This window comes from Rattus rattus, chromosome 8 (genome assembly GCF_011064425.1).
Source record: "Rattus rattus isolate New Zealand chromosome 8, Rrattus_CSIRO_v1, whole genome shotgun sequence".
In the NCBI taxonomy this organism is placed as follows: Eukaryota; Metazoa; Chordata; class Mammalia; order Rodentia; family Muridae; genus Rattus; species Rattus rattus.
In genome coordinates, this window is record NC_046161.1 from 38,951,054 (window position 1) to 38,965,737 (window position 14,684).

At 45.7% G+C, this 14,684-nt stretch overlaps 3 protein-coding genes across 6 annotated transcripts; 1 reads left to right on the top strand and 2 right to left on the bottom strand.

Annotated features, from left to right (window-relative positions):
* Positions 1-136: 136 nt before the first annotated feature.
* Positions 137-3,367, bottom strand: Trappc4 (trafficking protein particle complex 4). Of its 3 annotated transcripts, XM_032909320.1 has the most exons (5): positions 3,011-3,367; positions 2,667-2,841; positions 1,443-1,546; positions 719-845; positions 137-482 (listed from the first exon to the last, which is right to left on the bottom strand). In XM_032909320.1, the coding sequence occupies exons 1-5, from the start codon at positions 3,183-3,185 to the stop codon at positions 404-406; spliced, it is 660 nt and encodes a 219-aa protein (XP_032765211.1). In that variant the 5' UTR covers positions 3,186-3,367; the 3' UTR covers positions 137-403. The 3 variants fall into 3 exon arrangements, with proteins under 3 accessions (XP_032765211.1, XP_032765212.1, XP_032765213.1); XM_032909321.1 differs by lacking the exon at positions 1,443-1,546 and having other exon boundaries at positions 3,011-3,231; XM_032909322.1 differs by lacking the exons at positions 1,443-1,546; positions 3,011-3,367 and adding an exon at positions 2,958-2,981.
* Positions 3,368-3,486: 119 nt separating this feature from the next.
* Positions 3,487-6,448, top strand: Rps25 (ribosomal protein S25). Its single transcript, XM_032909323.1, has 5 exons — positions 3,487-3,616; positions 3,847-3,942; positions 4,328-4,511; positions 5,753-5,851; positions 5,945-6,448. Exons 1-4 carry the CDS (start codon positions 3,614-3,616, stop codon positions 5,845-5,847), a joined length of 378 nt encoding a protein of 125 aa, XP_032765214.1. The 5' UTR covers positions 3,487-3,613; the 3' UTR covers positions 5,848-5,851; positions 5,945-6,448.
* Positions 5,962-13,492, bottom strand: Ccdc84 (coiled-coil domain containing 84). 2 transcript variants are annotated; one of them, XM_032909319.1, is made up of 11 exons: positions 13,318-13,492; positions 13,080-13,243; positions 12,612-12,710; positions 8,982-9,048; positions 8,848-8,910; positions 8,527-8,591; positions 8,306-8,411; positions 7,912-7,942; positions 6,477-6,566; positions 6,241-6,373; positions 5,962-6,167 (listed from the first exon to the last, which is right to left on the bottom strand). In XM_032909319.1, exons 1-11 carry the CDS (start codon positions 13,435-13,437, stop codon positions 6,107-6,109), a joined length of 999 nt encoding a protein of 332 aa, XP_032765210.1. In that variant the 5' UTR covers positions 13,438-13,492; the 3' UTR covers positions 5,962-6,106. The 2 variants fall into 2 exon arrangements, with proteins under 2 accessions (XP_032765210.1, XP_032765209.1); XM_032909318.1 differs by having other exon boundaries at positions 8,306-8,432.
* Positions 13,493-14,684: the final 1,192 nt, after the last annotated feature.

Consider the following 14,684-nt stretch of genomic DNA (forward strand, 5'->3'; position numbering starts at 1 on the left):
ATTCTGCTAGTTTGTTTGGTGAACATCAATTCCTCTTGTTTCCTACTAGAAGACAGTACTTTACATTCACAGAATGCCCTTACCAGTTCTGCCTCGCCTCCCCTGCCTTTTTCCCAAATAATCAGTTAGGACAGAAAACACTAGAACAAAGGAATGTTTATTACAGCATTGCTAAGCTAGCTTCCTCCATAAATAAACCTGTACAGAGTAGGACATAGGACTGTGATATATACAGAGGGGCAGAGGACACAGCATTCGAGCCAGGATCTGTCCCCATCTCCAGGCTCAGTGTTCTACCATTTTCAAGTATATTAGCAAGGCCGCTGCAGGAATCCTCACTGGAGTAGAAACAGCAAAGCCCTGGAGCATGTCTCAGAACCTAGGGGTCCATTCCAAGTTCATCCTATGACCCAGGTCCAAAAGTGCCAGCCTTCTCCGCCACCTCGAGAGCTAGCTTCAGGTTTTGGTCAAATAGCTCACATCTAGGCCAGACCCAGAAGACAAGAAATTGTGAGGTATGGAACTTCCACCACAAAGGGTCCAGGCAGAATTGGTAGAAGCTATTTGAAGGACATGAAGCCTAAGGAAACCCTGTGTTCTCAAGTTTAACAGAGCTGGTTACTATTGTCTTTACCTCAAAGCAAAACTTGGTCACATTTTAAATGACTTGGGAGACAGCACAAAGCTTTGGCAGTGTCTCGGGAATGGGGCTACCTACCTGATAGGCATTTCCAAGGAGTAGAATGGATTCTTGAGGGCAAAGTCTGAGTAAATTTCATAAATTTTTCGGAGAAGAGAATCTATTCCAGCTTGCCTAGGATCTGCCAGGACCACAAACTTGATCCCTGGAGAAAAGAAAGCCAGGAATGGTTACCCAAAGACAGAGAACGCATCAAATAGCATTCTGTATTTTTGCAGCCCTTTCAATATTATAAACTACTATCATAAGCCCATTTTTATTTTGTCTTTACCGACACATAAAGCAGGGAACAAAGGTGGCTAGAGATGGGGTGACTTCACTCTCACTAAGTGACTGAGTGACCAGACTCAAGATCGCTGCTATTTTCAGACCTGCAGTTCCTCCGCAGAAACTGGATAACTGAAGTCAAACTGCCCATTCAGTATCTACACCAAGGAGTGAAGCAATGATAAGTAGGATCCAAAGGCCATGTCTACTTGGCTTTCAAATTTTATTTAGAATACACACCTTCTAAAATGTGTGAAGCCTACCAATCTGAATTGTATCCAAGCCTAGGATAACCAGGGTTGGCTGACAGAAACAAAGTCGGTCTTGGACTAAAGAGTGGCTTTGGATTCACCAAACAAATGGGTATGTTTGTACACGTGTGCCTGGAAGACCTGACACCATCCCTGTTGTTTACCAAAGTTTTTCTGGCCAATCCCTTGGTCCATCTGTCCCTGTGACCTCTGCAGGCACATACCTGTCAGTGTTTGGAAGCAGTGCAGTTTGAACGTGTCTGTTTCCAGCATCTCAATGCCTGAACTGCCCTGTTCCGGAGATAGCTGGGAACCAATAGCAAAGAGCCTGCATGCAAAAGAGTAAAGTTGGGAATATACCATGTAACGTGACATGAGGGGATGTCCTCAAACCTTTCCACTCAAGTACCCAATCTTGGGAAGAATTCACTTTACAGCCGGGGATAGTCAGGAGAAATACTGTGAACTGCCTAGCAGAAGTGTCAAAATTTCTTTTAGGTTCATATGCCTTCTGTACACATCATATATTATTACATTTTGCTATGAAACATTTCCCTAAGATTTATTTAATCTTTATTTATGTTATTTGCCATCTCACTTAGTCACCTGGTCCAGGGAAGTCACTCCATGTCTAGTCTCTTCTGTAGGCTGCTTTGTGTGGCAATAAGAAAAAGTAAAAATGAGCGTATGGAAGTGTATGAGTGTTTTGTATGAGTGCCTGGTGACTGTGGAAGCCAGAAGAAGCCATCGAGTTCCTTTCGAACAGGAGTTACGATTGTGAGCTAGCTACCATGTGGATGCTGTTCTCTGCAAGAGAACCATCTCTTAAGCCCCAAACCAAAACATTTTATACTAAATCTGAGCCAACGTGCTAGGGAATATGTGCACACCTTCTTAGTTCATGGCTATTCCTATGTCAACACACCTTACCCCACAGGTAGTCACAGGAAGACTTTTAATGTCCACTTAATTATCTACCTGGTGGTGGATGCCTTTAAACTGAGAGCTTGAAAGGCAGAGATAGGGGGATCTCTGAGTTTGAGGCTAGCCTAGACTCCAGAGTAAGTTCCAAGACAGCTAAGGCTACATTGGTAAACTTTGTCTCAAAAAAAAAATTTTTTTTCTTTTCTTTTTTTCGGAGCTGGGGACTGAACCCAAGCGAGCACTCTACCACTGAGCTAAATCCCCAACCCCTCAAAAAATTTTTTTAAAAATTCAATTACCTTATATTAAAGATGAAGAAACTAGGTCTAAGAGGACAAGCAGCTGACTAGGCAAAAAACAAACTACCTCAAACCTGGGTATATCTGACATTTCTTCATAAGGAGAGCTCAGCCACTTAAGAGGTACAGAGTGATTGTCAGTACACACAAAAACGCTTTAGCCAGCTTAGAGATAGATGCACTAGTCTGGGGAGGAAATGTTTAAAAGGGCTAGGGGACACTTACGAGTGGAACATAGAGGCCAGCATAAGCTTCTCATTGGAGGTAAGGCGGGGCCGGCCAAATCGAATGGAAACCGGGTAATTTGCAGAGTTACCCAGATACTCCAGCACTTCTTTCCCGTCCGCCGTGTACTTGCCATTTACATCCATGCCATTGATGGCCAATACTGCATGGCCCACTACAGAAGAGTGGCTAAGGATCAGAGATGCCCCGTCCACTCCCCGCCCCTCCTCTTAACTCCCACTCCCACCTTGCACCCTAACCCCTCCTTTTACTCCCACTCCCATCCTGCACCTGCCCACCAGCACACTTCCGCAGCGCCGGCCCCGCCCTCAAGCCCAGCCCACCCCGGATGCCGTCTCGCTGGCCGAAAGCGACCAGCACTCGTTCGTCGTGCAGTTTCAGCAGTAGGTCCAGTGGGTAACTGAAAGTTTTCTCAGCTTCAGCCCGTGGCGAGTAGCTGTCCCACTGGTAAATCAGGCCGCCGGCTTTGTTCACCACGTACACGCTAAAAATCGCCATTACTGCGCTACGGATAGGGTACTACAGCCCGGCCCCTTCCAGCACCGGAACTGGTGTCATAGCCCCGCCTCTACGCTCCCGCCCCTGCGGGCTCGGTCCTGAAGCGCAAGCGCAAACCAAGACCCCGTAGTTCCGATAAACGGAACTGGACTACTGTATTTCTCAGTGACAAGAGGATTAGTTGCTGTCGAGTGACCCACAACAAAGTCCAGCAATTTTACGACCAGCCATACAGGTTGGAAGCCACTCCCCATTTCCGTCTCTCACAAGAGAGTAAGGCGGAGATTAGCCAAGCCGTGGCCCCACCCCTTGCCCCGGAAGTACTTTCTGGAAGCAGCGCTTTCTGGGATTGTTGGACCATCCGGCTTCCTTTTTTTCCGACATCTTAGTGTGGCTGCAGTGGTCCACACTACTCTCTGAGTTTCGCCATGGTAAGGACCGCGAGTGTTGAGCAGTGGGGTTGAGAGCGCCGAGTGGTGCTGGGAGGAGTTGGAGGCGACCCTACAAAGAGCGCTGCGTGACTGTGGGCCTGCCTCTTAGGGCGGCCGCGGCCATTGTGTCCATGTGCTCTGGCGGTGCCGCCTTGGGTGGGTGAAGGACTGCGATCGAAGCGCGTGGGACCACCTTCTGACTAGCCTACACTCCTGCTTTCTTCCCCTAGCCGCCCAAAGACGACAAGAAGAAGAAGGATGCCGGAAAGTCGGCCAAAAAAGACAAGGACCCAGTAAATAAATCTGGTGGCAAGGCCAAAAAGAAGGTAGGGAATAGCTATTTGTAATAGGTTCTGCGGGACCTTTCGTAAACTCGTGCTGTAATTTTTTTCCCCCAAATACTGAATTCTAAAATACAGTTTTTCTCCCTAATGCTGCGACCCTTTTTATATAGTTGCCCTTGTTGTGACCACCAGCCGTAAAATTATTTTTGTTGCTATTGCTTCATAGCTAGTTTTGCTATTGTTAAGAATCGTAATGTAAGTGTCTGATCTTCAGGATATCTGATAGCGACTCCAAAGTTGAGAACCGATTCACTAAAGCCATGGAGTTTTTAATTTACCTGAGGTGGTAGTGATGGGTTTCTTAGATGCTTGATATTTGGGAGAAAAAGGATAGTTCTGACTGGTTCTCTCATGTTTTGATGAGCAGAAGTGGTCCAAAGGCAAAGTTCGGGACAAGCTGAACAATCTCGTCCTGTTTGACAAAGCTACTTACGACAAACTTTGTAAGGAAGTTCCCAACTATAAGCTTATTACTCCAGCTGTGGTCTCCGAGAGACTGAAGATTCGAGGCTCTTTGGCCAGGGCAGCCCTTCAGGAGCTACTTAGTAAAGGTAAAAGATGCGCAGTGTGTTTTTACAAGTGGGTTGTCTCGTTAGTAGTATTACTGGGGAAAGCTTTTGAAGGATAGATTGACTTGCATTGCAAAGTTTTTAGATGTGAAAATTGAGATTTCCGTCACTTATACCATAGAGTCCTATATAGTTCGTTGAGGCATCCTTCAAGTGAATGCATAATTTGAAATTAGAGAAAATTGCTTTTTTGAGGTAGAACCCTGTTTCTTTTGTGTAGCCCTGTAATGGAACTCCCCTTGTAGACCAGGCTGGCCTCAACTCGGGCTGGGAATAAATGTGCCCACCACCTCCCTCTCTTTAAGTCACCTTATGGTTGGCCTTGAATTCCTGATCAGTTACTGGGATTAAAGGCAAGTACCACTGTGCCGTTATTTTGAAATAACCATTTCCAAAATGTCTAGGCAAATTATCTTTCTGCCTCTGATGTTTTTTTTTTTTTTTTTTTTTTCTTTTTTCTTTTTTTTTTTCGGAGCTGGGGACCGAACCCAAGTACATGTGCTGACAACATATAGCAAGGTCTACACAGATGAGGTCTAGGTGTTGTGGTTTTAGTTGGGTGACAGGTATAAAGTAAACTCCTTCCAACATGGATTTGATGGTCCATTAAATCTGTACTAATGATCTAGAAGATAAGTTGAGGGCCAGTTCATGTCCTGCAGAGCCTCATGCAGTTACTCCCGTAACTGGAACAGTTCTGTGGCAAGACAGGAGACTTAGCCAGGAGCTCTCAGGCCAGCTAGCTTAGTATGCTGTTGTACGGCTACATGAGATACTGCCGCAACAGGGCGGGAGAGTAAACTGAGCCCTGGTAGTCGACTCTTCCTACACTCAAATACTAAATTCATAGGAAATCCTAAAAGCAGTTACATTGATGGCTCACTTGTTGGTTCACCTGTCCCAGTTTCTCTATAGACCAGGTTGGACTCTAAGTGTTGGGGTAAAGTGTACACATTTGCAAACCCAGCATGACCAAAGGGATCAGCACCAAATCCCAGATCAGCTGGGAATACAGAATATGACCTGGCACCTTAAGAATTCAGGAATTCTGTTTGGAGAAGTAGGAAAGCCATATAAAGAAGTCTGACATCCTTGGAGCTGGAGAGATGGCTCCAAACCCTCTCGAATACCAGTCCCAGACCAGATAGATGCACGTGTGCACATGTATTCAGACAAAAACCTTCGAATACATTGAATTTTAAAACTGTGCCTTTTCTCCTTAGGACTTATCAAGTTGGTTTCAAAGCACAGAGCCCAAGTAATTTACACCAGAAACACAAAGGGTGGAGATGCCCCAGCTGCTGGTGAAGATGCATAAACAGGTGGGAACCAAAGGTTTCTTGGTTGTTGAAGTAGTATATTTTCCCTTTATAAGATGCTTGGTTTATGACTTCGTTTTCTTGTTTGTTTTACAGATTCAATCAGCTGTACATTTGGGAAAATAAAACTTTATTGAATCAAATGAATGGGTGCATCTGTTTCCTCAGGCAGCTGGAGAGGATTTGGTCTTAGGAATAATAGCTGGCTGGAATGGGTTTGTTAGCCATGAGATTGGAACAGACTAAGACTGGGAACCTTCAGCTTTTCCCTTTATGTGGCTGCTTGCTTCTTGCTGCAGCTTCAGTTTTGAATTGATGCCTGAAAAGAAATGAAGACTTAGCAAGATTAATGGTAAATCTTTAGGGAGGTTGCTGGTTACACTTATGCATACCTGGACTGCCAGCGGCGTCCATTATTCCAGACTCTGCCAAAAGAGGGCAGCCAGCCTGCACTGGTGTTAGAACTGTGATCAAAGTTGGCCCCAACTCTATCTGGAGGGAGTTTCTTCAGTTTTTGCTTTTCCTCTGCAAATAGAAAATATTTTTGAATTTAAGTAGCTTTCTTTAAAGATGACTAAGTAGCTTATGTGAAGACCTGAACATGTGTTGCTTGAGGTAGCTTGCTTACTTTCTTTAAGAAATTCTTCATAGGAGGGTCCTATTGGCAGGCTTCCAGAACTGTGCTCCTCTTCTTGGATCATCCATGGAGGTGTGGCACCTAGAACAAAGTAAAGCCCTTTAAGCTCCACAATACTGCTCAACACCTTCCAGTTAGGTGTGCTTAAAAATAAAATGGCTTGGGATTGGGGATTTAGCTCAGCGGTAGAGCGCTTGCCTAGCAAACACAAGGTCCTGGGTTCGGTCCCCAGCTCCAAAAAAAATGTTGGCTTTGAAAAAAAATAAAATGGCTTGGGCTGAGGGGCCACAGTTTAATTCCCAGGATTCACATTGCAAGTTTACAACTGTAACTCCAGCTCCATAGGGTGTGATACTCTATTGGACATGTGCAGGCAAAACTACAAATGCACGTGAAGTACAAATTTAAAAAACCCGGGGATTCTGAAGCTTGGCAGTAGGTAGCCCAGAGGCAGCTGAAGCCATACTTTCTGGTGCCTTCCATTTTTGTATACATACTAAAATGTTTGCCTATGTGTCTGTATGTGCCGTCTGTGTGCCTGGTTCCTACTGAGTCACGAGCAGACAGTGCATCTCCTGGGACTGGAGTTGGAGATGTCAGAGCTGCAAAATGGGTGCTGCCATCACAGGTCTGCTGACTTTTGAGATGGTTTCTCTGTAGCCCTGGCTGTCCTGGACTCACTCTATAGACCAGGCTGGTCTCAAATTCAGAAATTCAACTGCCTCTACCTCCCCAGTGCTTTGTTTTAAAGAAAAAATGCTGACAATATAAGCTTCAATGAAAGCCCTGAATGATTGAAGCATCACTGTTCTCCATTAGAGTACTTATGGTATAGCTTCATTCAGAAGGGATATTTGTAAGCATATGCCGAACTCTTTATTAAAAGGGTGGTATATTATACTCCCCAGCACACAGTAATTTCCACCTTGCATAACTTCCAAGCAGTTGGTATATGTAGTTAGTATTTTGGTAACCTGTGGTAAGTTTCTCAAATTGATTAATAGTTTGACAATGTGCTTGAATAAAGTAGACATTAAAGTTATTTAAAAAGAAATCAACAGCTGGGTGGTGACAGGACACACTTAATCCCAGGCAGAGGTGGGTGGATCTCTGAGATCTAGGCCAGCATGGTCTACAGAGTGACTCTCAGGATGGCCAGGGCTACACAGGAATAAACCCCTCTCAGAAAACCAAAAGGGGGAAAAAACCCAGCAAACTGGTTAGATATCCATGTCTTTAAACACTTTAAGTTGTTTCAAGAACTCAAGGTCAGTGTGAATAATAAGGACCGTGTTCAAAATAGCTGGGCATGTTATGCCTACTTCAATCCCAGCTCTCAGGCATAGACAGCCATGGCTACATAAACTGTCTCAGCAGAAACGAAAAGACCATTTTGTAGACCCAGAAACACTGCTCAGAAACTTACCTGAGTGAATGTTACCAACTCCGGGTGTATCCTGTGGTAAAAATGGGGATGTGGAATAAGGTCAGATCTAAGGAACCCACAAGATAAAGCACGCATAAGTGGTTGTCAGCAAACTTTAGGGGGTGACAATGCTACTTCAGTACTTCTAAAGAATTCAGTAGGGGTTGGGGATTTAGCTCAGTGGTAGAGCACTTGCCTAGCAAGGTCAAGGCCCTGGGTTCGGTCCCACCGTCGGGGGAAAAAAAAAAAAAGACAAAAAAAAAAAAAAAAGGAAGGGCTCAGTAAGGGCAGACCAACAGGATGGAGATGGCTAGAATAGGTAGAAAAGCCAAAATAGGTCTGTTGTGGGACATGAGAGCTTGGTGACCCTCTTCTGGTTTGCTTGTTCTTGTACCTGATGCCCAATGAATGTTAGGTGCGGTCCTGTCTCCATCCAATCAAGCTCTGCAACAGGTTGCAAGTCCAAGTGTGATACCTGCTGTGAGCTGGAGGCTCCATGGCTGAAAGACAGGGGAGCCAGGCTGGCAGATGAAGTCCTTGAGCACTGGGGATGGCAAGGATCAGATTGGTTCCCATTTCCCAGCATCCAACTCCAGAGGCTCCCTGAGGACTTACCCATTGGCAGCTTTCCAACTTTCAGGTGCCGAAGAACCCTCTTCTGGATCTGTCTCTGCCTGAGGCTGAGTTTGATTCAGGAAAAATAAATGTGTCTAAAGTGCTTAAGAGCCTGCCCAGGCCATGGCCCACACTCCAGACTTCAGTATCTTATGGAAGGTACTGCCCATTTTGCCAACTCCCAGCCCTGCCCACATCTCTGGGCCTGCCCCCAGTGGACCCCATTGGTTCTCTGAGAAGAGCTGACTTGAAATGCTGGATGGGGGAAGCCAGGCACCAGCGGATTTGGATACTGCTCTGGGTCCTCCGAGGGAAACCAACCTCTAAGACAGATCGGACCACTTCCTGCCGACTCTGTTCTACCTCACGGATCTGAGCTGCCATCTGTGGGAGAGAGAATGCTTAGATGGGTTCAGGGTTATGGGGCAAGGTCTTTCGGAGGCCTTTCCTCCTACCTCTTTAATCACCTCATCCTCCCTTTCCTCATAGGAGTCCAAGCCCTTCACCATCGATTTCTTAAACCTAAAAATATAAGAATTATAAAAACACTGAAAAGGGATAAATCAGCTTAGTACTCCAGCCCTACCAGTTGTAAAGAACACTACTAGATAGTTTTTAATGGGAGGGAGGAGTGAGGGTGCGAGCTAGTCTGATTGTACAGCTTAGGCCAGCATAGAACTCCTCAGCCACTGGGTGCTGAGATTATAAGAATGAGTCACCATGCTCAGCTCAGATAATTTTGAGAATTTTCAACTTGCAGAAATAAAATTGGTAATATGTGCACCTTGCCTTTCACCTGGAGACATAATACTGTCAGACAGCTCCACTATTCTTAATTTACTTTCTTCTTACAGATTTTTTTAATGGTTATCTTGCCTGCATACATGTCTGTATACCACACACATTTCCAGTTACCTTGGAGAGCAGAAGAGGGTGTTGGATCACTTGGAGCTGGAGTTATGGGTGACTGTGAGCTGAACAATTAGTGGGTACCGGGAACTGAACTCAAGTCTTCTACAACAGTAGTAAGGTCTCTTAATGTGTCACCATGCCAGGTTTAACAGTTTCTGACAGGAATATTACACTGCTGGTAAAGTGCCAAGTCTTACCTTGTTACCAATGCCTTTTTTTTTTTGAAACAGGTTTCTCTATGTAACAAAGCCCTAGCTGTCCTGGAACTCACTTTGTAGATCAGGCTGACCTCCAACTCAGATCTGCTTGCCTCTGCCTCCCAAATGCTGGGATTAAGGATTTACCAGCTACCAATGCTACTCTTGACCACTTAACCCCTATACTTAAACTATAGGATATTTTCCTACTTAAATCCCTCCATTCATTCCTTATGTGTATATTCCTTCTGCCACAGTGAAAACTCTGGTCCCCAACAACATATTTGTATTCGTTTCATACTATAATACTTAAAAAGTAGGGCTGAAGAGAGATCTCAGTGGTTATGAGCACTGGCTGCTTTTCTAGAGAACTTAGGATGGATTCCAGCACCTATACCGTGTCTCATGGAGACTATAACTCTAGTTCAGGGGAATCTAATGCCTTCTAATTTTAGAGGGCACCAAACACCAAACACACACATAGCATGCACCTACGTGTACACACACACACACACACACACACACACACACACACACACACACACACTGTTAAAAAACCATACACATAGAAATCATTCATTTAAAAAGAAAAGCAGGGGTTGGGGATTTAGCTCAGTGGTTAGAGCGCTTGCCTAGCAAGCGCAAGGCCCTGGGTTCGGTCCCCAGCTCCGAAAAAAAGAACCAAAAAAAAAAGAAAAGCACAGGGTTGGGGATTTAGCTCAATGGTAGAGCACTTGCCTAGCAAGCGCAAGGCCCTGGGTTCTGTCCCCAGCTCTGAAAAAAAAAAAAAAAAAAAAAAAGAAAAAGAAAAGAAAAAGCGTGAGGCTGGAGAGATGGCTCAGCAGTTAAGAGCACTGACTGCTCTTCCAGAGGTCCTGAGTTCAATTCCCAGCAACCACATGGTGGCTCACAACCATCTGTAAAGAGATCTGATGCCCTCTTCTGGTGTATCTGAAGACAGCTACAGTGTACTTATATATAATAACTGAATAAATCTTAAAAAAAAAAAAAAAAAAAAAAAGAAAAGCACATCCTATTCTTCCAGTGGACTCAAGGTCACTTTTCAGCATCCATGTTGAACAGCTTGACAACAACCTCTAACGCCATCTCCAGAGGGGTTTGACGCTTCAGCCTCCTTATACAGTAGCACTCCCATGCACATACCAACACAGACATGGACACAAACATAAATACACAAAATAATCAATCTTAGAAAAAAAAATACCACTATTGGCTTGGAGAGAAGGCTCAGAAACTACGAGCACAAACTGCCCTTGCATACAACCAACGTCAGTTTCCAACACATATGTGGGGGTGTTCATAACTGCCTGTAACCCCAGCCCCAGGAAGCTATCAACTCTGGTCTCCCAGGACACTTGAATTCACCCGCAATACCCCAATTATTAGAGATAAAAAATAAGGGCTGGAGAGACGGCTCAGAAGTTAAGAACACTTGATATTCTCGAAGAGGACCTGGTTTTGGTTTTTAGCACCAAATGGTGGCTCACAACTGTAACTCCAGTTCTAGGGCATGTGCCATCCTCTTCTGGCCTCTGCAGGCACTACATGCTCATGGTATACATACATACATTTCAGGCAAAACATTCCTACACATGGTCTTAACTAATACCACCGCTAAGAGCGGAGGCAGAAGATCTGGAGATTGAGGCTGGCATGGATTATAAATGAGGTCCCGTCTCAAGGCCAGACAATCCTGTCTTGGCACAGAGCATTTGTACACTTTTTTTTTTTTTTCCCGGAGCTGGGGACCGACCCAGGGCCTTGCGCTTTCTAGGCAAGTGCTCTACCACTGAGCTAAATCCCCAACCCCTGTACACTTTTTTTTTTTTTTTTTTTTTTTTTTTTTTTTGGTTCTTTTTTCGAGCTGGGGATCGAACCCAGGGCCTTGCGCTTCCTAGGCAAGCGCTCTACCACTGAGCTAAATCCCCAACCCCTGTACACTTTTTTTTAACACCTTGCTTTTTTTCCCCCCTTACTTAAAAGGGGGAGTCAAATGTGAAGTCATGTGCTACATGACTTTAGTCCCAGCACTCAGGAGGCAGAGGCAGGCAGATCTCTGTGCGTTCAAGGCCAGTCAACATAGAAAGCCAGGACTACATAGAAAGACCCTGCCTCAAAAGAAAACAAAACAAAACAATCAAACAAACAAACAAACCAGTAATTCATTACTCTCAATAGTAAGCTTTTATAAATCTTCATTCACTAATCAAAAATCCTATGAAGGAGGCTGGAGAAAATGGCTCAGAGGTTAGGAGCACTGCTCTTTAAAGACCTAGATGTAAGCATCCTTATGGCAACGCACAACATTCTGTGACTCCAGTTCTGGGGGACCAAATGCCCTCTTTTGACCTCTGAGGCTAGCAATCCTCTTGTATCAGCCCTCTAGACAACTGGGACTAGAGGCCTAAGGCACCACAGCCATCACGCCTTCGGTGTTGTGTTCAATACAGAAGTTGGGCATACTATTAAAAAGTGCCATGAAAACACGAGACAGCAGTGGATGAGATGAAATCCCTGCTGGACTTTGCAATACATTTACTTATTTTTCGTGATTTGAATCCTACAGCGTGGGCCGGCCTGGACCTTGACCTGATTCAGCTGGGCACTAGCACTATAAATGGTCACCAACACACTTAAGTTGAATTTCCCTAATTAGTGCCTGTTTTGAGATAAGGATCTGTAGCCACGGCTGGCTTTGGCCTCTCAAGGATCCATTCTCAGCCTCCCTGGTCCTGGAATTACAGATGTGAGCCATCACACGCTCTCAGAACTTCCTAATTAAATGAAGCATTTGCACCTGACAAGGCCTGGATACATCGCCTTTTTTTTTTTTTTTTTTTTTTTTTTTTTTTTTTGGAGCTGGGGACCGAACCCAGGGCCTTGCGCTTGGTAGGCAAGCGCTCTACCACTGAGCTAAATCCCCAACTACATCGCCTTTTATAACTGGTGACTTACCGTGCATAATCCTGGGGGGAGATCAGAAACTTCTCTTTCACCTGGGCATGGGCCTTGTTCTCCCACCAGAATTTGTTGGTGGCTTTCTTATGTTCTGGGCTGAGAATGAAAAGGAAGAATAATAGTAGCTGGTCATTAAGAAAGTAACACAGTACTGAGTGTCAGAGCACTAGGTAGGTAATGTAGATTGGCCACTGGGTTGCTTCTGTGGACAAGGCAGAGAGAGGAGTATTATTTATTACCAACTTCTTCAAGACCTCTTGGGACTCCCTTCTTCCAATCAAGTGCATGGTAGTGGGAGGAGGGCAAGCTGGCTTTTCTTGCAAGACCACCTACACCACTGGGGCCATTGTAGGGCTGGACCCACCAAGCTCCACGGTTGGCCAGGTAATTCAATCCATACCCCAAATAAGTCACAAGTACAACTCAGTGTGTGTACAGGAGAGGTGGGTGTTACCCAGCTGTCACCTGGCCAGATGTTCCAGCAGACCCCCGTGTAGCACTGTCAGGTTTCCATGGCTCAGGTGTTTTCGCACTTCGCAGCCACAACACGGGCACCAACAGCACCGGTCGTGCTCCGGGACATAGCACTCCACCTGGGCGGCGCGGACGGCCCTGCGGGCGGCCTCCACCTGCAGGAGAGAAGCCAGCTAGGACCCTGAAACTACAGCCCACATTCCTGGCCTCCCCAGTCCCGGGTTCGCACCTGCGGTAGAAACCGCTCCAGAGCCCCCTTCAACTGCCGCTGGTGCTTGTGGCTGTAAACGTGCCCGCGACCACAGAAGAAAGTTTGCCGACACAGAGGACATCGCTGGGGTGGCGCCATAGACCCAGGACCGGCGAACACCGCCACCAGAAGCGGCTTGTCACCACCCACTAACCCCTGACCTTCCGAGCCGGACGGGGCGGGGCGAACTTGGGAGCTCCGGGTGCCTCTAGAGGCAGTAGGCGGATATTGCAATACGTTCTGCGGCTGCGCGGACTATTCACTCCCTCCCCGCCTCCCACGCACCCCCTGAGAACCGGCTGTGAAAGAGCGAGACCCGGACCACGCCAGATAGGATCTCAGACCGCACTTTTAGGCGTTGACAAAGACCCAACTTAGCGTAACAAATCAGATCTGGTAATTTCAGGGCGCACACGGTGTCTCCGAGCTTTGTGTTAATGGCCTCACTGAATCCTCACGTCTACGCTTTGTGGTGTGGCATTATTGACATTTTACACGTGGGGAAGAATCTACTCTGAAGAAATGAGAACCTCTGAGGAAAGCTGCAGAGGTGTGTTAAGAAGGTAGTCAGCCCCTCCAGCTTCCCCGAGACCTGGTGGGGAGCACTTGGTCTAAGTGACTGCGATACTCTTAATCTTCAAAGGTGCTCCGCAAAAAAACATATTCTCTCGGTTGGAGAGATGGCTCAGTGGTTAAGAGCACTAACGGCTGTTCCTAGAGGTCCTGAGTTAAAATCCCAGCAGCCACATGGTAGCTCACAAACATCTGTAATGAAATCTGATGCCCTCTTCTGGTGTGTCTGAAGACAGCAACAGTATACTCATATACGTTAAATAAATATTTAAAAAAAAAGAAAAAAGAATATTCTAAGTCACTTCACTTCTCCCAGCATTGCCTGGGAAATCTAATTCTGAACACTTGAGTGCTTACGGTGAATCGTGTTCTATCGCCCTTACAAGAATATGTTATACGCCACCCATGTCAGACCAGATACGTATTTCCTCATTTGTTCCAATGCTGCTCAAAGCAGTCTGCTCCAATTCCTGTGAACAGCCTAGGACTCTTCAATTTAGCTTATTTGATAGTATTTTTCCGCCAGTCTCCTCTACCAAATAGTCATCTTCCAACTGAACTTGGTTTGTGTAAAAACCGAATCCACCATCTTCCTTTTCACGACTAAGCCAGGTTTCCAACACTTCAAGATGCCAGTGGCCAAGCCCCACCTGAGAGGAAAATATTCCTAGATTAAGCCACAAAACCCTACCAATCTCCCAGTTTGCCCTAAAAATCAGGCCACAGAATCCCGCCAATCCCTGAGCTTGCCCTAAAAATCAGGCCACAGAATC